Source organism: Cuculus canorus, chromosome 25 (assembly GCF_017976375.1).
Source record: "Cuculus canorus isolate bCucCan1 chromosome 25, bCucCan1.pri, whole genome shotgun sequence".
Taxonomy (NCBI): Eukaryota; Metazoa; Chordata; class Aves; order Cuculiformes; family Cuculidae; genus Cuculus; species Cuculus canorus.
In genome coordinates, this window is record NC_071425.1 from 2775333 (window position 1) to 2798788 (window position 23456).

At 60.0% G+C, this 23456-nt stretch overlaps 2 protein-coding genes across 2 annotated transcripts; one reads left to right on the forward strand and one right to left on the reverse strand.

Moving 5' to 3' along the window:
• Positions 1 to 532: 532 nt before the first annotated feature.
• On the reverse strand, positions 533 to 22637 carry JUP (junction plakoglobin). Its single transcript, XM_054088548.1, has 15 exons — positions 22552 to 22637; positions 10032 to 10264; positions 8771 to 9027; positions 7381 to 7619; positions 6753 to 6954; positions 5915 to 6059; positions 5406 to 5509; positions 3803 to 4141; positions 3232 to 3387; positions 2980 to 3099; positions 2653 to 2803; positions 2395 to 2516; positions 2078 to 2117; positions 1607 to 1776; positions 533 to 1401 (listed from the first exon to the last, which is right to left on the reverse strand). Exons 2-14 carry the CDS (start codon positions 10255 to 10257, stop codon positions 1631 to 1633), a joined length of 2247 nt encoding a protein of 748 aa, XP_053944523.1. The 5' UTR covers positions 10258 to 10264; positions 22552 to 22637; the 3' UTR covers positions 533 to 1401; positions 1607 to 1630.
• Positions 10256 to 22796, forward strand: LOC128854463 (collagen alpha-4(IV) chain-like). The gene is made up of 5 exons (XM_054088018.1): positions 10256 to 10608; positions 11338 to 11510; positions 19767 to 19950; positions 20614 to 20720; positions 21994 to 22796. Exons 1-5 carry the CDS (start codon positions 10256 to 10258, stop codon positions 22794 to 22796), a joined length of 1620 nt encoding a protein of 539 aa, XP_053943993.1.
• Positions 22797 to 23456: the final 660 nt, after the last annotated feature.

The following is a 23456-nucleotide window of genomic DNA, read 5'->3' on the forward strand; positions in this document are numbered from 1 at the left end:
TCACTTTTTCAACGTGACCTCTCACGGCTCCATCCAGGCTTCGCTCCATCAATCAGCAGGGCTCGCTCCCAACCGGCACCTTTATCCCTCAGAGCTCATTAAAGGGCGCTCTGTGCAGCAACAGAGACACGGGTGATGCTGCCTAACAAAGAAACATCTTAATTACTGGGGGTTTTTACCTCCTGACAGAGCAGACAGGTGTCTGGATGGAGGTGGCACGCTAACGACCCAGCAAGGGAAGGGCTGGCAGGGAATCCGGCTGCACGGATGATGGTGGGAGCTGCTGCCTGTGCCGTGGGGCTGCGAGCGGGTGGACCCCCCAGAGCATCATCCCTCAGTCACCACCTGAGCTCCCAGCCAGGCATAGCGGGTGCAGAGCATGGAACGACCTCATCCGATGCCGTCCAGTCCCACAGGAGAGATGCACCAATACTTGGCCCAAGGATGGCGATGGGCACCTTCACCTTGGCCACCCCAAGGGACTCCCTGACCTTCCCCAGCTGAGAGAAGAACAGGCTTAGGGCAACACGAGGCTGGGGGGGTTATTTTATTCTTTGCTTTGGTCTATACAAAAACAACTTAGAGAAATAATAAAATCTTCCATTTCTGAACCACGCTCCGGTAACTGTCCATCCCTTTCCGACGGAAGCGTTAAACCCACCATCGGATCTAGAGCCTCTTTATAAAATGTGTTAGATAAGGGAGGAGGGGACGGAAACACACCACTCACCAAAAAGAAGGGAAACGGGTTAAAATGTGCAACAGAGATCGGTACAAGGACTCGGTTCCTAATGCTGGAGTCACTCCTCTATGGGTACTGGTAGGACAGGCAGGTACACAAAGTCAGCTCCCCAACGGCTGATCGGAAAGAATTAAACCACAGACATCCCGATGGCTAAAACGAAGGTCCTGGGACACGGTCCCCTTTGTTTTCAGCAAGCTTTGGATTGGCCTGATTACATTTGAGCTCGCAGAAAGCAAAGGGTTTTCCCGCGTTAGATTCCTTTCCTAGAACACTAACACGCAGAACAAAGAGTGGGGAAGTCAGAAAGCACAAACTTAAAAGACGGCCAAAGCCGTTGGCACCATATTAAAAATAAAAAAAGAAATATATATTCATAGAAAAGACTATTTTGCCAATGAAAGGTCGCTAATGGTGCAGGGTTTGTGTGTTTTAAAGCTTCTGAAACAGTATCTTGGATGCTGGATGCGGCAGTAGGTGCTCGAAGCAGTCCCAGGAGGAAGGACTTTCTCCACAGACCCACAGCAAAGAAAGGAAAATGGAAAAATAAAACCTCTGGTGGGAATGGAAAAGTTTGTCTTCTCAGGCACTTCTGTCTCCCAAGTCCTTCTTGCGAATGCTCAGCTCTGGGGCCACCCTCTTCTGTACGGAGAAAACACCTGCGCGCGGCAGGAGAGAGCTCCTGTTACTCCACCAGGGAATGGGTTTGGAAGAGACCAGAGCCCCCCTGAACCCGCGGGGTGACGGGGGCACAAACCCGCAGCAGCGCTGGAGACCCCCTGGCAGCACCATCCCTGCCTCCTCAGCCACCCACCCCGCTCCAGGGCGGAGTGCGCCGTCACCCTGGGTCCACGCAGCGAGTACCTGGTGCGGGAGCTGCGGGGCGGGTTAGGCGAGCATATGGTCAGCGAAGGGCGCTCGGACGCCGTCGCTGTAGGCGTCCATGGGGTAGTCCCCATCCATGTCCATGTGCATGTCGATGGGGTCCAGGGGGATGTCACCCGAGTACATGGGGCGGTAGCCGGGGTCCAGCTCTGCAGGGAAAGGGACGTGGCAACCTCAGCTCCCACCAAGAACCTCGTCCAGACCTCAGCCACCCCTCCAGGTCCCCTGGCTCAGGGCAGCGAAGGATACAAGGACCATCCACCACCCACTTGGCCCAAGCCACCGGGCCAGCCCAGGCACACAGGGAAGCGGCTGCAGGCGCTCCCCAGGGAGCAGAGCATCCCGAGGTGGGCGACAGGTTGGCACTGAGGGATTTAAACCATCCTGGCTTTGGTGAGACAAAGCATCCACCCCACCAGACCCTGCAGGAAGAGCTGCTACCGTACTCACCATCTGAGTACGGCTCGTTGATGGGGATCATGCTCTGAGCCTACAAAAGAAGGAGACACTGTTGAAGAGGGGGGGGACACACGTGTGCCTGATGCCAGCCCCATCCCAGGTGTCGGGTACCACAATCCAGCGCTGCTCGGGAGCTGAGGCCACAACCCCTCCACCCCCGCCTCCCCTTGGTTTGCCAGGTGCTCCCATCCGAGCTCCGCTCCGAGGCGGTGGTGCCAAATTTTGGAGGCAGGATGGGGCCATTCCAAAAGGTCCCAATTTCCTCAGGCACAAAGGACTTGTCTCCATGCCCAGCAGGATATGCTCACCGCCTCCCAGGCTGCCGGGTCGTGCTTGAAGAGGGAGTTGGTGAGCTCCACCGAGACACGCTTCCTGTAGTCGGGGTTCTTGTCCTCTGAGATTCGGAAGAGCACGGCGGCCGCGTAGGTGGCTGCAGGAGAAGAGCAGCAGCCTCAGCTCTGGTGCCAAAGGGCACTGAAACACCAGAAGCCTCAGAGCAGCTGCAGCTGGGGCAATGCCAAGAGGCACAGAGTCCTCGGCACAGGGCCTGGGACAGCAGCGCTCACCCGTCCCCTCATTCCTGGAGTGCAGCAGCTCCATCAGGGGCGCCGAGGCCCCCTCGGCATCAATGGCATCTGCTGCCTCCTTGTCCTGGGCCAGCTCGCAGAGCACACCAGCCGCGACGCGCTGGATGTTCTCCACTGGCGAGTAAAGGAGCTGTCAGGAGAGATTAGCAACAACGGGAAACACTCAGCGAGGAGCTGGCATGCTCCTGACGTGGTCTGACACGCACAGGCGCCGCCAGCCGAGCTCCGTGGCTCCCTGGCCCTGGGCTTGTGCTGGCCAGGAGGGAGGTGGCCAAGTGTAACCCCCATGTCCTTCCAGCTCCTGACCTGCACAAAGAGAGGGATGGTGTTGAGGCGGAAGATCTCCATGCGGTTCATGGGGTCCCGGGCGAGGATGTGCAGTGCCCCCGTGCATCCCTCCACAATCTCTTCCATCTTCACTCCATCCTGCCAAGAGACAAGCGCTCAGCGGGGACCCTGGAGCAGCCGGCGTGCCGCACACCAGGGCACGACCATCCTGAGCTGGAGGTGGGCACAGGTCGCCTTTTGGGGTGCCAGGAGCAGAAAGAGGGGACTCACCGTGTAGGGCTGCTGCGTGCCGGCTGCTACGTGCCGTTGGGCATCCTGGTGAGCCTTGACCAGCAGCTGGACCAGGCGGGGGATGACGGCGGCCTCCTGGAGCGGGGCATGGTTGGCCGGGCACAGGGCCAGGTTGCGGATCAGGCCTATGGTAGCCTGGAGGAGAGAAGAAGGCATGGAGAGCTTCATCTCAACCACGGATCACAGCAGCATGTGCTCCCCATGGGACCCTCCAGCCGGGCCCTCCTCTCCTTGCCTGTCCCACCCCATCCCCCTCTGTGGTGCAGGCTGACTTTACGTCCCTCCCACACCGGATCCATCCTCATCCCAGCGAGGGAGGCCGGGGCAAGTATTGATTTCAGCCGAGCAGCCGGCACGAGCCATTTCCTCCATTAGCTTCCACCAAGGATGTGGCTCAACGGGAGCAAGGCTGCAGTGGCAGCAGCCCAACATCGCTCCATGCACAGCACCAGCTGCAGACAGCGTGTCCCACCACGGGACAGCAGCCAGACGCTCGCTCAAGCCCAACCTTTGGCTTCCTCCAGCCCCCAACACCCCTCCAGCCCCTTACCTTGACCAGTGGCCACTGGTTGGGCTGGTTAAGGAGCTTGACGATAGCAGGGATGCCGTAGTTGAGCCGCACTGAGTTCTGTGCCATCTCAGCCTCGGGATGCCGGCTGGTGAGGTGCCGGAGAGCGCAGACAGCCGGCTCGGTGATGTCCTCCTTGTCTCCTGCCCGCAGGATGGTGTGGATCAGAGCCTCCACCCCGTTCGACTGCGTCACCAGGGTCTTGTTCTTGCTGTTGTTGCAGGTCAGGTTGGAGAGGGTGCCGGTGGCACAGGTCAGCACATTCACATCGTCGGAGCTCAGCTGGTTCACCAGGATCTTGAGGACACCATCCAGGCCCTCCTACAAGGGTGGGGACAGGAGGTTGGACCAGCCCTACCGTGGCTGCAGCCGGGCTGTGGGGAGCCAGGGCTGCTCCGCTGGGATGGGTCGAACGCCAGGCCTTGGAGGAGAGGATCCTCCTCCCGCGAGAACAGCTCCTGCCATCACAGAGCATCCAGTCGTACTCTTCCTCCCAGCCCTGACACCCCCTCCCCTGGAGCCCCAGGCTGGTGTGGTGGCCCTCGCCGGAGCTCACACCCCCTTTGCTGTGGCTCCTGCGCCCCCAGCACCCCTCGCTCAGCCCCACAAGGGCCAGAACAGGCAGCGATGGTGCAGAGGCAGCATTTGCGCCTCCCACACTGCACCTTTCCTGTCCCCCAGTACCCCCTGCTCAGCTCCACACAGGCCAGAACAGGCAGCGATGGTGCAGAGGCAGCGTTTGCGCCTCCCACACTGTGCCTTTCCCGTCCCCCTGCAACCAGAACTGCTTCTCTTGAGCAACAGGGGTTCTTGACATGTGCAACTTTACTTAGGGTTTAATGTCTCCAGCAGCTTTTCTCCGCCGGGAAGTGCAGACAATTCATCCGCCAGCGCTCTCGGAGCGATCCCGGGGTGACCCCGGTCCCAGCCATGCCGGCAGGCAGCCAGCAGCAGGGCAGGAAGGAGTTAAAAGCACCATGGCCTTGTCTCCCCCTCCATCCGGAGAGGATGGTTACACGCCAGCCCAAATAGTTTCCACGCTGCATCAGGCGCTAATCTGCACGGAGAGGCGGCCCCAGCAGATGGGGAATGCATCAGGAGGCTGCAAGGGGCTGGGAAAAAACAGCCCCGGAGCGGAGCTCAGGGTCACACTCGCACCAGCTGCCTCAACCCCATGGGCACAACCGCCTCGATGGCAACTCTGACCTAGCGGCAGCTCCCTCGCTGGGGAAGGAGCCGAGCCGGCGGCCAGGGCAGGCTGCCAGCGGCTCCCGGAGTCAAAGCAAGCAGCGATGTCCTGCTGAGCAACTGCTGGTGGCCTCGGCTCCCTGCCAGGGACGTGGCACGAGCACTGGCAGCCGGCTGGCAGGAGCCTCCCAAACACCAAGCAAACCCCTGGTGCACCCCTTAGGTGCAGTCAGATGTTCTCTCGCTCTACCAGGCACACACGCTGCTCACAGCGCTGGGAAATGGCACAAGGAGTTCGCTTTGGAGTCAGTCTGGCATGAGCAGAGGGCGAGGGGCAGCATAGCAGCTGGTATGGAGAAGCCTGTATTTAAGCACAACTCAGGTTTCACAGACTCACCTGTTTGGTGGCCACATCAGAGAGGTTCCGCAGGGTCCAGAGACAGTTCTGGACCAGCCTGGGGCTGGAGCTGGTCAGGTGCTTGCCCAACGCCTGCATGCCACCTGCCAAGGAAGGAGACACCAGCCTGTATGCGAACACCCAAAGCTGCCCCAGCAGAGAGAAGGGAGGGATTGAGTCTGCGCGGTGAGTGTGGGTTGAGCACCACCAAAACAATGTCTCCAACGCATGATCCAGCCTCATGTCCTAGCAGAGGCTAAATGTGGTTGAGGAAGACAGCTCCCACTCGGCCAGCTAGACCAGATCCTGCCCATGCATGGTGCCAGGAAAGCATCTCAGCAGCCTTTCAGAGCGAGGAACCAGGCTCCGTGCAAGTGGTTTCACCTGGCTGTGCAAGGCACCTGCCTGTCTCGTACATCAGCTGTGAGACGGCACCCTCAGCTTCATCACCCTGACACCACCATTCTCCTCCTGTTCTCCTCTCCACCACAGGTCCCAGCCCCTCTTACCAGCTTCAACGATAGCGGGCTTGTTGCTGGGACACACCGACAGCACCTTGAGCACCCGGCTCGTGGTCCAGAGCAGTTTCTCATAGTTGTAGCTGCGCATGATCTGCACCAGGGCCTGGGGTCCTCCGTTGGCCAAAATAATCAGCTGCAAGACAGAAGAGGCAGGGTCGGGGTGTGCAGCAGCTCTGGGCTGTGAAGGCCACCACTCTGGTTTCTCCAGCTCATTCCAGGTCATAGAATCCTGGAATGGTTTGGGTTGGAAGGGACCTCAAAGCCCATCCAGTTCCAACCCCCTGCCACAGGCAGGGACACCTCCCAGTGGATCCGGTTGCTCAAAGCCCCATCCAAGTCAGGCAGGAGGTCCAACCCTTTGGCACGTAGGAGTGTTTCGGGTCACCCCCAGCCACCCCAGCACCAGGGTCCCTCGCCTCATGCCATGGTTAGGATGGGCACCAACGCAGCCGACGCCAGAGCAGGTCCAGGGACCAAAGCTGACTCATGCATAGGAGGAGAGGAGCAGCCAAAGAACAAAGATAGAGGCATTGCCCGGAGCAGCAGAGGGAGAAACCCAGCCGAGACGATCTACCCGTCAGACTGGGACAGTCTGTGCTTTCAGGGATGCTTCACCTGCAAGAGGTCGGATGCGGCAGCGTTGCAGACAGCACAACAGCTCTGCTGCCGGCTGTGGCCGGAGGGCACACGGGCAGAGATGTGGGAGCTCCCACCCCTGTCTCCCAGGCTTCTGTCTGCGAGAAGCAAGGTTGAGCAACCACCCTCCTTCTGCCCTCCCTCCAGCAGGACCCCACACCACGCGGCCAGCCAGGCTCCCTGTGCCCACCTTGCTCTCCTGGTTCCCGTAGGCGAGGAGCTGAAGGCAATCGGTGGTGATAGCCAGGAACTTAGGGTTGTTCTTGTTCAGCAGGGGAACCATCTTCTGCAGGCCATCGGCCAAGCGCACAGCCATCTTGGCCCCTTCCTGGTAGAGCAGCAGGTTGTGCAGGGTGGTGATGGCATAGAAGAGGACCGACTCGACCGGCGAGCTGCAGGCAGGCGGCACAGAGCCACATCAGCACAAGCAGCTGCCTCTGGGCTCACCGGGCTGCCCTCAGCCTCAGCTCCCACCCTGCACCCTTCGGCAGGACCCACTGCAAGGCCATGGTGACATGAGTTGGCCCTTGGGGAAGGGATGTCTTCTCCTAGGAGCAGAGCAGAGCCTGAGCACCATCTCCACGGACGAAGTAGCGTGGGAAAACGCTCCCCTTCTCCTGCCCCCACGAAGGCTCTAAATCCAGCAAACCCCTGAGGCTTTCGCAGGCTAAATGGCTCAAGGACTCCACTCCCTTGTTTTGGTGTGAGCAGAAGGAGGACCCACATCCAGAGGCAGCAGGAGGCCTCCCCTCCTGTGCCCCCAGACCAGGAGGAACCGCTTGGCTCTGCCTCAGGACCCCCTGCCAGCATCCTTGTACCTCAGCATCCTGACAAGAGCTGGGATGCCACCGGACTTGAAGATGGAGAGGAGGCCCTCGCGGTGGTGCGAGAGGTTGTGCAGGATGCTGGTGGTGCAGCGGGCAGTGTCCAGGTCGCTGGTGCTCTGCATGGTGCGAACCACGGCTGCCACGATCTGGGGTGACTGCATCAGGGCACGGCGCGATGCCTCCTTCTTGGAGAGTTGGTTGACAATCATAGCCGCTTTGCTGACAACCACCTGAGAGGGGAGAGAAGCCAACAGGTGGGAGAGGGTCCCAGTGGTGCCCATCACAGCCAGGACAGGAGGGATCCCACTCTGCCAGGTGAGAGCGAGCCCACGGCTGCCGCGCATCATAGAAACACAGAAACATGGAATGGTTTGGGTTGGAAGGGACCTCAAAGCCCATCCAGTTCCACCCCATGCCAGGGGCAGGGACACCTCCCACTGGATCCGGTTGCTCCAAGCCCCATCCAACCTGGCCTGGAACCCCTCCAGGGATGGGGCAGCCACCACTGCTCTGGGCAACCCTCATCATGAAGAATTTCTTCCTAAGATCTCATCTCAATCTCTTCTCTTTCAGATGAAAACAGTTGTCCCTCGTCCTGTTCCTGCCCTCCCTGATCAAAATCCCCTCCTCAGCTTTCCTGGAGCCCCTTTTAGTACTGGAAGCTGCTTAAGGTCTCCCTAGACCCTTCTCTTCTCCAGACTAAACAACCCCAACTCTCTCAGCACGTCCATGTACGGGAGGTGCTCCAGCCCTCACATCATCTCTGTGGCGACCTCTGGACTTGCTCCAACTGGATCGTCTTGTGCTGAGGGTTCCAGGTGGGGTCTCACCAGAGCAGAGCAGAGGGGCAGAATCCTCTCCCTTCTCCTGCTGGTCCCACTGCTTCGGATGCAACCCAGGACACGGCTGACTTTCTGGGCTGCGAGCGCATCGTGCCAGGCAGGGCAGCGCTGCAGCGGCAGAGCCAGCACGGGCGAGAATTGCTATTTTTATCAACGCTCATTCACGATGCTCCAGGAGCTGCGCTGCAGTTGGCAGCGACGGGCAGCACGCGGTCAGGTCCACAGAGCACAGACGAGCTCAGAGATGGGTCAAGCGAGGGCTGGAGCACCAAAAGCTACCAAAAAAGCACTCCAGGTCTGTGCAAAGCCAGGGCAGGAGAGCCACGTCTGCGCAGCAAGGACAGGCTGTCAGAAGACAGAGGTGGGCTCTGTCCTCTCGGAGGGTGGAGGGGACCACAGAGCTTTGTCAAGAGGAAGGAGTGGACACGCGGAGCCCCGTGAGGATGGGAGTCCAGCTGTGTGGCCGCGGCGAGGGAATTGCACCCTGCAAGCCTGAGAGCTGAAAGCCTAAGGACACACATCAAACCAGGCTTCCTTACCGGGTCCTCATCGTTGAGCAGCTTAGTGAGCTCTGGGATGGCGCGGGTGGCCAGCTCTGCGTCGTCCTGGTAGTTGATGAGGTGCACGATAGCCGATTTCAGCATCTGCGAGGGCTCTGCCAGGCGCTGCACGTTGGTCTGCTGCCCCTCAAGCTGCGTGGTGATGAGCAGGGAACGGTCCTCCACCGTCTCGGGGTACATGGCAGCCCGGACACGCTGGGCACGGGTCATGGCCAGCTGAGCCTCCATGTCTGCAGCTGGGGTAAATGAGGAGGCAGCGTTAGACACAAGCTCTCTCCGAGGAGCACTCCCAACCCTGCTTTCCAATTTCAATTAGCTGAGCAAGAGCTCAGCGCAACGCCACCAGCAACGTCAGCAGTCCCAGCACGCTCTGCAAGGAGCCGGGGCTTCAAAGTGTAAACAGATACGGCGGCACAGAGATAAGACAACGCTCAATTAGGCAGCGTGATTAAGCAGTTGTCACACAGAGCCTATTAATTAAAAAAAATTAAGGATATTTGCAACTTGGGACTAGTTGGTATTGGGGATTAGGAGGACACGGAGGCCTTTCCTGCTGAGGATGCTGGGACGAGCATGACTCAAGGGGCAGAGATGCTGAGCAGCCACTCATGGGCCCCACCTCTGCGCAGAGGGAGCGAGTGGGGCTCAGGAAGGCTTGAACCTCTCCGCAGGGCTCTGCCAGCCCTGAGGAGCCAACGATTAAACTTTCCAGGGCTGACAGGGGAATCGCAGAAGTGAGTGGAGCAAACCAGCCCTCTTTTAAGGACTAAAGCCACAGGAAGCATCTCCTCCTTTAGCTTTGGGGGCTGCGCCTCCACCTGCTTCACCCTCGCAGCAGTGGGAGAAGACAGGCTGGCCGGCGGGGCGTGACGGCACACGCTGGCAGCTCTGCCAGCCACACTGAGACAGGTTTCCCGAGCAGGCAGACAGGCAGCAGAGCAGACGGCTGATCCGTGGGCCAGGATCAGCTGTTCCTATCCGGAGCCAACCCACCGGAACGCTCAAATGTGTGCGCACAGCTCAGCACTCCTGCGGGCTGGCTGCACTCCGCCCCTACGCAAGAGCCTCTTGGCATGGGGAAGGAGGACAGGAAGGAGCATATTTTAGGCAGCAACAACTCCCAGGGTGTGGAAGGCGGCGTGGAGGAGTGCCCAGAAGGAGTAGAGCTCATGGGAAAGGTGGAAGAAGGTAGAAGCTAAGCAGCTGAGCTCATGGACGTGCCCAGCCCCGTAGTTCCTACCTTGCGCTTGGCTCTGGCTCTGACTCCCTCCTTGGCAGTAGCTTGTGGTGGTCGTCTTCTTGATGGTGTACTGCTTCCCGTAGACCTCATCATCGTCCCCGAGGCACTTGCTGCTGACCGAGGGCACCTGGGTGTTGACGCCGGAGTGGATGCCTGAGTCGTAGGTGTAGGTTTGCTGCCACTCCGTCACCTTGATCGGCTGCTCCATCATGTTCATCACCTCCATGGCTGCTCTGCGGGTCAGGAAGGAGAGAAGTTCCAGCTCTGTAGAGCCCCGACCGCTGCAGCACCCTCCCGCACCAGACCCTGTGGCAGCCCCCGGCGTGGCAGCCGGCCCCTGCGCAGCCCACGAGCAGCCGGAGCAGATTGCTATCTGCCCTCCTCCCCCACGCGAGATGAAAGGCGGCACCGGGATGACGAACCCAAAGCTCAGCACTTTCTTGCTCGTGTTCAGACATGAACCACGGCTCCAACCGGTGCAGACCGCGCACGGCTGGCTGAGACGTCAGCCAGCACCTGCCACGCAGCGCCACGTCTCACCGCCTCGTAAAGGCTTTGAGAGCAGGCTTTGCCCGACGTAGGGAGACCCCACAGGCAGGACCCCCCACCCCATAGGCTTTGAAAGACCAGTTTCCAGAGACAGGACCTGAGCAGAGAGCTGGTGACAGCCACAAGGCTGGAGCTCTAAGAATAAAACAAACCATTTTAGAAGCCCTCTGAGACACTCCTAAAAACACCTAAAAATAACCAGGCAAAGCCACCGGCTCGGCTCTCCTGTGGGTGCTCTCCATGCTGTGCTGAGCACCACATCGTCACAGCTCAGCGCCGGGACAGGGCAGCCCAGCACATCCCAAACCTCAGGACAAAGCAGCCAAGGTTGCTTTGGAGCAGGGCTGGGTTTCCCTTGTCTTTAATTGAGGGATGCAGGACGAGGGAGGATGCCTCGTGGATTAACCCCTGAGCTCAGCGAGGCAGGCAGGTGCCGCAGGGCTGGAAGTCACCAGCCCCACATCCAGCCCCCAAGCACAGCCAGGAGAGGAGGGATGGAGGAATGAAGGCAGCCTTGTTGCTGCTGACCCACCACCCAGGCACCCGCTGGGGTTCCAGCCCCTTCGTCCAGCGCGCAGGAGGCTGCGCAGGAGTGGGGATGAGTCAGAGTTTCAGAAGCGATAAGAGGCAAAGGGAGCAGCTGCTGGGTGCAGCAGCAACCACGCTTCCAAACAGAGACGTAATTACCACCTCCACCAGCACTGATTCATGCAGCGAGCTGGACCAGGGTGGCCACGCGCCCCTGGCTCCGCTCCAGCAGCCAGCACAGCTCGGGGCTCACCGGGACCAACCAGGCTGGTGAGGCAGCCTCGGACCCCAGCACCCTGCTCGGGAGAGCAAGGGGAGCAGCGGATGAGCCCCCCGCCACGCCGGCGGCTGAGTCAGGGCGTTGGGTGGTGGCCGAGGACGCGGCTTACGCGGGGCAGCCTGGCAAGGCACGGCGCGCATGGGCTTGGCACGGCTCGCCCCAGCGCTGCCGGCTGTTCCCAAGGAGCAGCCAAGCCCTTGCGAGCAGCGCAGGGCAGGATCCCAGCACAGGCACAAACACTCACTCCCAGCGAGCAGTGGCTCGGTGGGAAGCAGGAGCCCTGCCAAGCTCTCATCTCCCCTACTGGTTGCATCCTGCATCCCATTGTGGTCTCCATCCTCTCCCAGTCACCTTCCTGGAGCCACTGCAGGGCACTGCTTCTGTCAATTTGATATTTTTTGAGCTGTCAGGCAGCAATCCGCAGCCCAAGTACTGCTCAGGCTTTAATGGGTTGTGCATAATGCATGTTTATAAGGGAGCAGGAGAGGGACCCACTAATGGAGGCCATCAGGGGCAAAGCATTCCCACAGCAGGATGGAGGAAGGAGTAGGGTTTCCGTTTGGTGCGTGACACACGGCGCCGGGGGCAAGCCCGGCTCTTCTCTCCACCCCATGCCAGAGCAGGGTTCGGCTGGGAGAGCCCCTGCGCTGAGCTGGGAGTGCCCTGGTGCCACACTCCACCTGAGTGTATCCATGAGCTGCGGCACTGGTGTCTGGGAGAGCAAGTTCTCCCAGCTGGATCATCCCAGCTGTTGTGGGAAAGCTGCCAAATTGCGTTGGGAAGCCCAACAAAAGTAATGCCAAATTGCACCCAAGGAAGCGCAGCAGTGTAGGAGCTGGGATGAGCCATCCGCCAGCCCAGAGCCCCGGCAGGAGGGACACCAGCACATGGATTGGGATGGACAAGGGAAGAGCAGAACCACAAGTGGGAAAGCAGGAGGGACACCAGCACATGGTTGGTGATGGACAAGGGGAGAGCAGAATCAAGGGTGGGAAAGCAGGAGGGACATCAGCACGTGGATGGGGATAGACAAAGGGAGAGCAGAACCACAAGTGGGAAAGGTCCCCACACCACAGAGGGGGAGTAAAGACCCAAGCCCCCACCCCAGCTGCAACAGGGCCCCCAAGCAGCAGCAGGCTGGGGTGGGCAGGAGGGGCTGGTGCCACCCACACCTTCAGTCAACTGGTAACAGCCGCTCTACAATTTACAGGCTTTCGACAGGCACTTAATTTCTCAAACCTCTGTGAGTTCAGCTCAGACACGGGCTTCTCGCAGTGCCCAGCATTATGCATGCATGAGCCACCCCCCGACACCCGCTCCGTCTGCACCGCTGGCACCCCAGAGACATCAAAAGCCAGGAAAGCTTGTCAGAGTCCAGACACGAGCTCTGCGCGATCAGCTCCAGACAAGATCTAAGCAGGTCCAAGCTAATGAGCAAGGCATTAAACCTCATCTGAGCTCAGCACCCTACAGCGAGGGAAGAGGGAACCACCAGGGATGGGCATCTCACAGCCTGGAGACTCTCCAGCCCCAGACAGGACCACAGGTACCTCGTTAAACACAGCACCCACCCACGAGTCCAGAGGTCATGAAGATGATCCAAGTGCTGGAGCACCTCCCATCCAAGGACAGGCTGAGAGTTGGGGTTGTTCAGCCTGGAGAAGAGATGGCTGCGGGGAGACCTCAGAGCAGCTTCCAGCACTGAGAGGGGCTCCAGGAAAGCTGGGGAGGAGCTCTGGATCAGGGAGGGCAGGGATAGGATGAGGGGGGAACGGTTCTGAGCTGAAAGAGGGGAGACTGAAATGAGACCTTAGGGAGAAAGGTGTCACTGTGAGGGTGAGGAGGCCCTGGAACAGGTTGCCCAGAGCAGTGGTGGCTGCCCCATCCCTGGAGGGGTTCAAGGCAACGTTGGATGGGGCTTGGAGCACCCGGATCCAGTGGGAGGTGTCCCTGCCCATGGCAGAGGGTGGAACTGGATGGGCTTTGAGGTCCTTTCCAGCTCAAACCATTCTATGATCCTTCCCCTGGAGCATCGCTCTGTCACAGCCCCCGAGGGCTTTGCTCACCACCATGGGCAGCCAGCAAGGCCGGTGGCACCCGAGGTGACAGGGCCAGTGGAGCAAATGCCAGACGCTCCAGCAGCAAGCAGTGACATTTTCTGAACCCTGTGTCAAGCACTCGCTGCTCATCACTCACGGAGGGACAGACATGAGCTTCTCCCCTATCCGCATGGCTGGGCTCTGTCCTCAGATGTCCTCCCTCCTCCTCAGCGGGATCAAAGTGGGACAGACGGCCGCCAGGGTAGGGGATGCTCGTTATCCCTGGGTTCACCTTCAACAGGAGCTGCTGCCCTGCAACGCTTTGGGGGGTGCGTGGCTGCAGTGGGGCAGGATCTATGATCTCCGCCAGCAGCAAAGGAGAGGGCAGCAGATAACACAGGAGAGAGAGATGTTAATGCAGGAGATGATCTTTAAGGTCCCTTCCAACCCAAACCATTCTATGATGTGGGGCATATCTGGAAAAATACCTGCCCTGGAGGGGTCAGCCATGAGCATGGGGGATGCTTAGGTGGACCTCCAGCCCTCTCCACAACCAGGTTTGTTGGTACAGTTGGACAAGTGCTCCGAGCCCTGCTCTTATCTCCTCCCATCGGGTTGTTATCAAGCAAAGCACAGCAAGGATAGAGCGGTACCACCAAGCTCCCTGCCTGCAGAGCCACGACCTCAGAGAAACAGGACCCACGAGCCACGAGAGAAGCCCAGGGAAGGAGGAGGCAGGTGTAGAGGATCCTAGAGATGGGACAGCAGGTTTTGGGGAAGACCTGCCCCGAGCACCACAATGGGGATCGGACCAAGCCACGCAGGGGGCTTCACTCACAGGAGATGGGGCTTCAGCCAACCCTTGCGCAAGCAAGAGCCAGGAGAAGGTTAATCCCTCTCCCACCACTTTGGGCAGCCAGGAACGCCGGAGAAGGCAGAGGAAGCTCCCGCGGCGGCAAGGCACCAGCCAGCAGCTCATCCGCCCCCAGAGCCATTTGATCAGCGGCCAGGCAGCATCACCCCCTGGGACATCGTCTGCAGAGGAAGTCTCCAGCTGACACGCAGCCCTGGGTCTGACCAGCCCTTCCCTCTGGCAGCCGGGAGAAGCCTTCGGCCTCACGCAGGCAGGACACAGCCGACACACAGAGAGCTGAGCTGCCCAAAACAGGCACAGGGAAGCCGTGAGAAAAAACAAGAGGGACTTCTTGAGAGGTGACACCTAAGAGAGCAGGAAGAGGGCACAGAGCATCCCCACATCTGGGGCTGAGCTCTTGCTCAGGGAGTGCAGGGACAGGATGAGGGGGAATGGTTTTCAGCTGAAAAAGGGGAGATTGAGCTGAGATCTTAGGGAGAAATGTTTTGCTGTGAGGGTGGGGAGGTCCTGGCCCAGGTTGCCCAGAGCAGTGGTGGCTGCCCCATCCCTGGAGGGGTTCAAGGCCAGGTTGGATGGGGCTTGGAGCAACCGGATCCAGTGGGAGGTGTCCCTGCCCGTGGCAGGAGGTTGGAACTGGATGGGCTTTGAGGTCCTTTCCAACCCAAACCATTCCGTGACTCTGTGATCCCAAATCCCAGGCGGGGGCTCCCCAGGAGCAAGCACCCAGACCTGGGGGTCGGTGGCTCCAGCCTGTGCTGCGCAGCCCAAAGCAGTGGCAGAAAGGGCTGCCACAGCCCTCCAGAGAGCCCCATCCCTGCACACATCCTTCCTGGAAGGAACAGAGAGCAACAGCACTGGAGGTGCCCCCACTCGGGAGCCAAAGCGTGTAAGTAAGGGGATGAGCTCGGCTGCGGGAAGTGTACGAGTGATTGCAATTACAGTCACTGAGGCTTTTAAGAAAGGGAAAGAGGCAGTTAAAGCAATTCAATAAATGCAATGCAAGAAAAGACTCTATTTTAGAAAGCACTTACGCTACACGCAAGCGATCTCCCGTCCTCCCCACCCACTTGGAGAAGCCTAAGGATTAGTGACCGCTCGCTGAGACAGTGAGACTAGGGCAGAGCAGCCTTGACAGCAGTGATGCTCTCACACGGCAACGGCACCGAGGGCTCAGTGCACCCTGAAGTTCCCACTGCCTGCAAACTCCTGCCCAGAGGCATCCAGCAGCGACATTATCGCACCGACAGCTAACGAAGCCGGAGCAGCAGCTAACGAAGCTTCCGCAGATGCTGCCACAGAGCCAACACTGTACAAAAGCTTCAGTGGTTTTGAAGAGGATCCCTCGCAGGAACGCACAGCAGGAGGAGGCAGAGAAAGGAGCTTTTCAAGACCTCACCAGCATCAATGGGAAGCGTTAGAGTCAGATCCTGGCTGCCATGAGCCCTTTCAATGGAGCTTTAGTGAAGATAAGTGGAAGAATTCAAAGGGGAAGGAGAGCGGCTTGAAGTTTAATGAGGAAGAGACAGGCAACCAGCCTCGGCCTCTCGTTAGAGAGCAGGCTGTACCAGGAGGATGCCCCAGCCCTGCACACAAAGAACCCGATAGGCTTTGTTCATCAGCATTTGCACCTCCTGAGCAGCTTCCAGCCACCCCACCAGCTCCAACAACTTCAAGTCACTCGGAAAGAGCGGCAAGGGGTGCAAGAGCCACTCTTCAAAACTGGGCTCACTGGAGGAAGCTCTAAAATCCTATTTCTTTTTCAGCTGATAATGATGAGGTGAAGTTTGAGCTGCCAAAAGCCCTGTGTGAAGCCCCTGCTCCGGCTGTTCAGGGGTGCTACATCAACCAGACCACGTTCCTGGCGGCAGCATCTCAACCACGACCAGCTCTGCTCAGCTGATGCTCTCAGTCAAAGCAAAGCACGTTCCCTGAGCCTGGAAAAACCTCATCTTCACCCGACTTAACAGCTCCTGACAGCTCCAGCACACTCCGAGTCTAGGCTGTAATATTTTGGCGCTTCACATCACAAAATGACAAGGTAATATCCGTCAAGCGCTCTCCGGCTGCAAGAGCACACACAATGCTGGGCACGACACCCACTCTCCTGCAGCACACGGAAGGGCAGCTGTGCCAAGAGCTTGGGCTTCCCCAGGGAGCCCTGCTGCCCACACCATGCCCTGCACGGCCCCAACAGCTCACCCAGCATTACCTCCCTGCTTCCCAAGAACACCACTGTTGGGCACTGGCACAGATCCAGGGGCCTCGATTTAGGATCAGCTTCCCAGCTCACAGCTCTTGTGTCGTGCCCGGCCAGCTCTGCCCACAGCGGGCAAAACCCACAGCAGGACCTCAAGGACATCATGGAATGGTTTGGCTTGGAGAGGACCTCAAAGCCTATCCAGTCGCATCCCCTGTCATGCGCAGGGACACCTCCCACTGGATCCGGTTGCTCCAAGCCCCATCCAACCTGGCCTTGAACCCCTCCAGGGATGGGGCAACCTGGACCAGGGACTTTCCACCCTCACAGCAAAACATTTCTTCCTAAGATCTTATCTCAATCTCCCCTCTTTCAGCTGAACACCATTCCGCCTCATCCTGTCCCTGCGCTCCCTGATCAAGAGCCGCTCCCCAGCTTTCCTGGAGCCCCTTTCAGTCCTGGAAGCTGCTCTCCCTGGAGCCTTCTCTTCTCCAGGCTGAACAACCTCAACTCTCCCAACCCATCCTCATGCAGGAGGTGCTCCAGCCCTCAGATTATCTCCATGGCATCCTTTGGACTCACTCCAACAGATCCATGTCCTTCCTGTGCTGAGGACTCCAGAACTGAACATGGGACTTGTCACACTCCAAAGACCCATCATGGGGTCTCCTACTGCCCACCTCCCCTCCCCACATCCCTGCTCGCTGGCACAGATTCCACAGAGATCCATGGAGATTCCAGGATGAGGAGGACCCACGCGGGCACATCCGCTCCTCAATTAAAGTTTGGTGATCTCATTAGAAACACTGCTGGGAAAGAGGGGAACTTCCTACTTGTCCACGGAAAGAACTGGCATGGTGCAATTAAACACAATAACTCCATCTGGATAAGTAAAAAAAAAATAAATCATCATTATTTTCTTTTAAAGTTCACAAAGAACAAGTTGTCCTTTAAGAATATGGTAACTGCAGGCTTTAAATTTAGGCTTTGAGGCTCGCAGACTGTTCCCAGCTCTTTTCAGTGCCCGGAAACATAGGATTTTGCCACCTGGCTCCGACGCTGCTGGAGGAGTCGAGGCAGCGGGGAGGGACACGGGGCTTAATTTCTCCATCCAACCGCATTACATCTGTAAAGTTCAGATGCTTCACAAGAAATTATCACCAACACTCGTCAACACCCGGCCTGTCGGAGCAAGTTAATGATTTGTCACCAGGGCTCTGCCCGCACGTCACAGCGATTACGGCTCCTTACGGCAGGCAAAGGTCTCTCCCTCACCAGCCACCACCCCATCTCCAAATCCACGCAGGACCATGGCACATCCCATACCATGAGGTCCACCCTTCCCACCAGCACTGGAGTGGGCAGCGTGGCTCCTTCAGGAGCCGCTCACTCACCTTCACAGCCTCCGGTGGGTTTGATCTCTGGGAGAGTTGGAAAACACCAAGCATCCCACCTCAACCTAACAGCTCTGGCTCTCTGGAAGGAGCCCAAGGACTCGCTCGGTTTAAACGAGGACAGACGTCACCACGCTGCCCAACGAGCCCGAACCACCACAGCACGAGGCTCCTGCTCTGTTTGCAAAAGCAATTTGGGAGTCGAGCGACCGAGGCGTGTCGGAATGCCTCTAGGCCTGTCAGCAGCTGCAGCAAAACCCATCAGGGCTGGCATATTTAGAAGGGTATTTCAAACCTCTGACTAATTAGAAACATCTTCATTTCTCCATGTGGCTGCGCAGCATTCCCGCACCAGAGGTGGGAAGCGGAAGGGTTGAGGAGCTCTACCCATGGAGGGACCTGTGCAGCTCCAGAGTCAGCGCAGTTTAAGCACAGACGTGGTGTTTAGCTGCTTGGGTCAAGTTTTAAGGCTTCTTTGGAGAGAGATTGTCTGCACCTTCACGCCCTTGATGTCCTCCACCACTTCATCAATGTCCATGGGGAAGAGGGGTAAACGCAACCCTCCCAAAGTGGAGAATGCGACGGCGATTCACGGCACCAATGCAGCCCTGGTGTTCTCTGGAGCTGCCATCCCAGCTGCTGCAATCCTCACAGACCAACCTGAGGCTCTCATGGGATTGAGGATCACCACCTGGAGAGCCACCACCCAAATCCCAGCTTTGGGTGACGCTGGGTGCCCCACACCTCCCGTCTGGGTGGGAAAGCACCCGCTGAAATCAAGGTAAACGCTAAAATCCAAGCTAGGCTTGTGCTGTTTTAATGGAAATTAAATTTCTTTTTAACTCCAGTTAATTAGAAGCCAGTCTAATTGAAACCTTTCAGACTCGCGCAAGCCTCGGTACAGATGCTGCAATTAAAGTTGTGCAAGTTCTCTACAAAGAAGCTCCACTCCTCCAGCCTGCAAAGCGGGGCCGAGGGCAGCTCTGCTCCCGAAGGCTCTGCCATCTGTGAGCGGCAGCATCTGCCGTCTTAAAGCCCGGCGATCTGCAAGCGCGATAAAAAAGCCAAAGCCCATCAAATGCTCCCACACCAAACCGCAGCCTTGAAGGGAAGCCACCGTCACAGGAACAGCCTCAGCTGAAGGAGCTGTGCAGCTGCACCACAGTGACCTGGGAGAGCTGATTAAAGACTTCAGGTGGGGGAAAACAAAGGGGAGACTTAATGGGATTAGGACAGCACTGGATATTACACCGGAATACTGGGACCAGAGGGGAAATCCTCCGAGGTTCCCAGCTGCAGCCAAGCCCCAAGTCTCCTGCACCGCCGAGGTGATCGAGGCTCCAGGCACGGGGATGCTGAACAAATCCTTGCATGCCCAGCCCTAGCGGAGCCCCCAGCAGCCCAGTTTGGTCCCACCGGGAACGCACGCGCTTCCTGAAGCCAGCGACACGCCACATCAATCAGACAATAGACCGTAAACGCCATTGTCTGGAAGCCGCCCCACCTTTATCCCAACACCCCGCAAGTCCCCAAGCATTGGGGACCCACGGCTCCCCCAGCACCCATGCAGGAGCCAACCCAGGAGGGGAAAATACCCCTCAGCCGCTGAGGCCAGGAGCTCTGCGCATTCCCTTCCTGAAAGCCAAATTGTTTAAGCCAAATTAGCAGTAAAATGGGTTTTTCATGATGCTTTATGGAAATCCTCCAAAGCGATGAACGATTACAGGTTTCAGACGTGCAAACACTGTTTCACTGGGTACCACGCAGGCAACTCTGATAAAACTGACAAAGACACGGAAAGGGATGCTAAAATCTCTCCAGTCCCATTGCCGGACAGCACGATCAGGCTGGACGCCCATTTCTCCCCCCCCAAGAGCAGGACCAGGAGCAGACCCCGCAGGCACTGTGCCCGCCGGGATGCGGCTGCCAGCCCCGAGCGAACGCCCCCGGCACCGCTCCAGCCCCGCGGCAGCTGGCAGGGAGATGCTTCGCCCACGGCTCCCCGCCAGCCCGATGGCAGGCGGATGCGAGACTGCCGGGTGTCGGGGCTGGCAAGTGGTACCCGCGCCAAAACCAGAGGGACGGGGGCTGGAGCAGGAGGTGCAGCCACCGCAGCGAGCAGATCCGGATGGGTTATGGGGCAGCGCCAGCTCCTCCTGTGCTTCTGGCATGGGAAAGCCAACAGGGAGCATCACCCAATACAAAGGGGTCACCCAGGTACCCCAACATCGTCGCTGGAAAGCCAAGAGGGGTGGAGAGATGATGCTGCCCAGCAAGAGTGGGTGCAAACTGCTTTCTTCATGTCCACATGGGGACAACAGCAGCTCAGGTCACCCAGGACTGTGCCCTCCCGGCGCTGACACACGCTCCTTTCATGGCACAAATGTCTCTCCAAGTTGCTCACACGCAGCCTACGTTCTCCCTCTCCGGGCAACTCCCAGCAACGTCTCAGCATTATCCTTTCATCTGTGCTGTAAACCTGATTAATTAAGCTCATCGCTCAGCTAATGCAATTAAAAGTGCTCTCTCCTCTCCAAACAGCAGACAAAAAGGCAGCCGAGTTTCGCTCCCGGTGTGGATGTAGGAACCCCACACTCCGAGCAACATGAATAACAACATTCTTCCACCCATGGTGGGGTTACCTGGGTGCCACCAGGCTCCCCCAATTCCTTCCCGATCTCCGGTCACCCCAATTCCTTCTCAATCTCTTTGGATTTCCAGCTACGCAGCTTGGGAAAGCACTTTGCAAACCCGGAGGAAGGCGAAGGGCAGGGATGGCAGCGCCAAGGGGCTGCGGCGAGGGCTCCTTGGCACCATTGGGCCACCAGGTATGACTCGTGGCATCCCAGCTACGGCATCAAGCAGCCCCAGTCTCCGCAGGAGCCCCGTGGCCACCTGGGCGAGCAGCTTGCCAAGGGCTCACCCGCTGCCCTGTCACCACCCTGACGCCTTGCCCGAGCGCACCCGGGCGGTGACGGGGACAAAGCCACCACCTGGCACTGGGGTGTGGGGACACGGGCAGGAGAGACCCCACCTGCAAATAGGGGGAGTGGGGACACAGGTTGGGAGGGTCTGACCTCCAAATGAGGGGGAGCAGGGACACAGGCAGGGGGGTCCGACCTGCAAATGGGGGGGGACGGAGATGGGGAGGGGGTCCGATCTCTAAATGGGGGGAGTGGAGATATAGGCTGCGGGGGTTCGACCTCCAAAAGGGGGGGCAGGGACACAGGCAGGGGGTCCCACTTCCAAAAAGGGGGATCAGGGACACAGGCAGGGGGGTCCCACTTCCAAAAGGGGGGATCAGGGACACAGGCAGGGGGGTCCCACCTCCAAATAGGGGAGGAGGGAGATGGGGAGTGGAGATACAGGCGTGTGGGGGGGTTCGACCTCCAAAAGGGGGGAGCAAGGACACAGGCAGGGGGGTCCCACCTCCAGAAGAGGGGAGCAGGGACACAGGCAGGGGGGTCCCACTTCCAAAAGTGGGGAGCAGGGATGCAGGCAAGGGGGTTCAACCTCCAAAATGGGGGAGCAGGGACACAGGCAGGGGGGTCCCACCTCCAGAAGAGGGGAGCAGGGACACAGGCAGGGGGGTTCGACCTCCAAAAGTGGGGAGCAGGGACACAGGCAGGGGGGTTCGACCTCAAAAGAAGGGAGCAGGGACACAGGCAGGGGGGTCCCACCTCCAAAAGGGGGGAGCAGGGACACAGGCAGGGGGGTTCGACCTCCAAAAAGGGGGAGCAGGCACACAGGCAGGGGGGTCCCACCTCCAAAAGGGGGGTGCGGGGACATCGGCAGGGGGACACCGACCTGCAAACGAGGAAGAGGATCGAGGTGACGGGGCGGGGGGGGGATAAAGTGCAAACGGAGGGAGAGCCGGGTCCAGCGCAGCCCGGGGCAGGGGCGCCCCGCAGGGTCTCGCCCCGGGGACCCACCCGGCCGGTTCTTTCACGTTCGTCTCAGCCCCCCCGGCGGGACAAGCCGCGCTCCCGGCTCCGCTGCCCGCGGGGAGCCCTGCCCAGCCCGGACACCCGACACCGCCTCGCCCCGTCCGCCGCTGCCCTGTCCGGACAACCGGGGCCCCTCCGGTTCCTCCCCTCCCAGCCCCGCCCGTTACCGGTGCTGCCCAGCCCGGGCACCCGGTGCCTCCCGGTTCCCCTCGGTTCTACCCATCCCAGGCACACGGTTTCCCCCGGTTCTTCCCGGTGCTGCCCAGCCCGGGCACCCGGTGGTTCCCGGTTCCTCCAGGCGCTGCCCAGCCCGAGCACCTGGTTCCCCCAGGCTCTTCCCGGTGCTGCCCCGCCCGAACACTCGGCTCCTCCCCGGTTCTTCCCGGTGCTGCCCCGCCCGGGCACCGGGCTCTCCCCGGTTCTTCCCGGTGCTGCCCCGCCCGAGCACTCGGCTCCCCCCCCGGTTCTTCAAGGTGCTGCCCTGCCCGGGCACCAGGCTCCTCCCGGTTCTTCCCGGTGCTGCCCCGCCCGAGCACCCGGCTCGCCCCGGTTCTTCCCGGTGCTGCCCCGCCCGGGCACTCTGCTCTCCCCCGGTTTCCCCCCTGCCCCGCCCGTCCCCGGCGCTGCTCATCCCGGTCACCCGGTTCGTCGCGGTCCCTCGCAGCCCCGCCCACCCTGGACCGCCGGTTCCTGCCGGTGCCGCCGCTCTCACCTGCCCCGCCGCCCCCTGCGCGCTCTCTGCCGCCCGCCCCGCTCCTGCCCGAACAAAAGGCGATCAGCGCCCCGCGCGCGCCCCGCCCAGCGCGAGCCCCGCCCCCTCCGCGCAGCCGCGTCGCTGATTGGTCCGCCCGCACGCCCGTCAGCCCCCGCGGCTCGCCTAGCCCCGCCCCCGCCGGACGTGTTTATCCGCTCGCCATTGGTGGGGGCGCGGCAACCCCGCCCCCAGACGGGAGGTGATTGGACAGCGGGGCGAGGTGGGCGGGGACCAGGCGGTGGGCGGGGAAGGGCGCGGCGGGGAGGGGAGCACCTGGGTGACGTCACGGGGAGGGGCGGGGCCAGGGATCCTCCTGCGAGCAGGGGTGGGGCGGAGGGACCCCGGGGATCCGTGGGGTGCGGGGACCCTCGGGCACGTGCGTGGGGTGCGGGGGTCCCCGAGAGCTGCGGGGTTCGGGGACTCGGTGGGAGGAGCGCGGAGCCCCCACTCCCACGCTGTGATGTGCACGTGGAGTGCGAAGAACCCCTCCCCGAGGGCAGGTGTGGGGTCCTGGGACCCCTGCAAGGAAGCTGGGACCCCATTGTCTTGGACCCCCATCCCCTTCCACACTAGAATGTGCACATGGGGTGCAAAGACCCCTCAGGGAAGGTGTGAGGTCCTGAGACCCCTATTGCTACTGCTCTGCGAGGTCCCCTCCTACACTATGATGTGCACATGGGGTGCAAACACCTCTCCCAGGGCAATTGTGGGGTCCTGGGACCCCCATTGCCTTGCTATGGCGAGGTCCCCTCCTACACTATAATGTGCACGTGGACTGTGAAGACCCCCAGGGCCAAAACAGGGAGCCAGGACCCCTGCGAGGGAGCTGGGACCCCCATGGCCTCAGCCCTGAGGAGCCCTAT

Coding starts and splice junctions, on each gene's coding strand:
- JUP (XM_054088548.1), bottom strand. CDS start 10,257: ATGGAGGTGATGAACATGATGGAGCAGCCGATCAAGGTGACGGAGTGG. Junction 6,955..7,380: donor GCTCTTGTCAGGATGCTGAG/GTACAAGGATGC, acceptor GCCTGCCTGCAG/CTCGCCGGTCGAGTCGGTCC. Junction 2,804..2,979: donor CCATCCCTCTCTTTGTGCAG/GTCAGGAGCTGG, acceptor CTCTCCTGACAG/CTCCTTTACTCGCCAGTGGA.
- LOC128854463 (XM_054088018.1), top strand. CDS start 10,256: ATGGCTGCTCTGCGGGTCAGGAAGGAGAGAAGTTCCAGCTCTGTAGAG. Junction 11,511..19,766: donor GGCTTACGCGGGGCAGCCTG/GCAAGGCACGGC, acceptor TCCCCCCCCAAG/AGCAGGACCAGGAGCAGACC. Junction 19,951..20,613: donor GGTGTCGGGGCTGGCAAGTG/GTACCCGCGCCA, acceptor TTGGATTTCCAG/CTACGCAGCTTGGGAAAGCA.